The 1,913-nt window shown below is 48.5% G+C and overlaps 1 protein-coding gene across 1 annotated transcript in view; it reads left to right on the forward strand.

Annotated features, from left to right (window-relative positions):
* Positions 1-759: 759 nt before the first annotated feature.
* The window catches only part of dlx6a (distal-less homeobox 6a), a 2,124-nt gene continuing 970 nt past the window's right edge, over positions 760-1,913 (forward strand). The window contains exons 1-2 of the mRNA XM_056416877.1: positions 760-1,066; positions 1,705-1,898. Coding sequence (XP_056272852.1) covers positions 760-1,066; positions 1,705-1,898 — 501 coding nt within the window. The remainder of the gene's footprint in view (positions 1,067-1,704; positions 1,899-1,913) is intronic.

Here is a 1,913-nt window from a genome sequence, read left to right on the forward strand (position 1 = left end):
TTCCATCTAAGCGAATTTGTTTCAAATGGATATCTTGTTAATAATCTGTCACATTTTCATATTAAAATCCATTTCGACTTTAATATTGTTAATAAGGATGTTTCTTGATGCTTTCCTATAAGTAATTAATTTCTAAAGAGAGGAGGAGTTAAAGGCTGAGAAACAAGAGGCACATATAGACTGCTGGCTCATCAGGCTAAATCAAAGTGCGCGTTATGTTGTGCGTCGTGCGTAATTTGGAGGGTTTGTGTAAAAAACAAAACCGACTCGGCAATTCCAAAAGAGCTGTTTTTACGTGTAAAGCTTGTCTGTGGGAATTATCCGTCTTTCCCACCATATATTATTTCCCCCATAGTTGTGGTGGGAGCTGGTAAGGTGGGTTAACTCCAGCTCAAGTCTCCGTGAAGCGCAGAGCACTGATGACGTTGGGTTGGATGACCAATCGGAAGGCGCTGCCCTTTGGAGACAAACCATTTTACTTGTAGTGTCTGCATCAAGTCTGGAAGCAAGGGCTCAATTTTAACAGAATCCACCTTAAAATCTCTCCCTTAACTTATTCCTACCTTCCGCCACTTTGAGCGAGAATATCACACAACGAGGGGGGAAATAAAGACGCCTGTGGAAAATCCGGGTGTTAATAGGACAATATCTGTTCGCGGTGGAGAGAGGGGAGAGAAAACAGCACAGCGAGAGAGAGAAAACCGATTTGGTCTTGAAAGAGAGAGAGAGGGGGTGAGTGCTCTCAAGGCAGAAAATTCGATGATGACCATGACTACGATGGCTGACGGTCTGGAGGCTCAGGACTCGTCCAAGTCTGCTTTCATGGAGTTTGGGCAGCAGTCGCACTCACAGCAGAGCTCCCCGTCGATGGCCAGCGGCCACTACCCGCTGCACTGTCTCCACTCCGGCTCACACGCTCACCACCAGCACGACAACACCGCGTACACCGGGACCAACACCTACAACAGGTCGTTACCCTACCCCTATGTGAGCCACGCGCACCACAGCCCGTACCTGCCATCCTATCACAACAACACGGGAGGACATACAAGGTTAGACGGCACAGGTAAGAGACCCCTTTTTGCACCCGCCAAATGGAAACGCACCGCGTCGCGTCCGTCCCATGGCGGCTGCCAGTAGCCGACCATTAGCCTATGCGCCTTCTTTCTGCCCTGCCAGTGTTGGTGTCATGCCCAAGTCACCGCACGGCCACTCAAAATTCGGACGAATGATCTTTCAGGTGGGCGATTACATCGAAGAAAATCGCCCGTAAATGGCACGGGCTAATTCACGATCCAGCCTATTACCTCCTCCGCCGGTTCGCTGTCCCGTTTAGCACTCCCTTCACTTCCCACAAAACACGTTTTAATGCCCGGGGTGTGATCATCACGACCGTGCAATCCTCACCAACTACTCGTGAAAATTAGGCAGCCCGCACGTCTTGAATGTTGTAATTAGCATTTAATTGACATGTCATTACCAGCAATATCCCAAATATGACAGCGTATGAGGATTGTGGCTATACCACGGCACTTAAAGGCAATGTGGGATTTTCCTTTTTTAGACAGTTTCGTTCGGCGCCTCGGAATTTATCTCGGCGGAATATTGCAGCTGTTTAGACACGTTTGTGTTTTTCATGCTTTCAACTGCAGATATCCGCCGGCTGTGGTTTTGAATTAATAACGTTGGTTGTTTTTGTTGCAGAGCAGCAGAAAACGACGGTGATTGAAAATGGGGAAATTCGTTTTAATGGGAAAGGCAAGAAGATTCGCAAACCTCGGACAATTTATTCCAGTTTGCAGCTTCAAGCTCTGAACCACCGGTTCCAGCAAACACAGTACCTCGCGCTGCCGGAGCGCGCCGAGCTGGCTGCCTCTTTAGGACTGACACAAACCCAGGTACGCGGAGGAATG

The sequence above is a fragment of the Pseudoliparis swirei genome, chromosome 1, assembly GCF_029220125.1.
Source record: "Pseudoliparis swirei isolate HS2019 ecotype Mariana Trench chromosome 1, NWPU_hadal_v1, whole genome shotgun sequence".
Taxonomy (NCBI): Eukaryota; Metazoa; Chordata; class Actinopteri; order Perciformes; family Liparidae; genus Pseudoliparis; species Pseudoliparis swirei.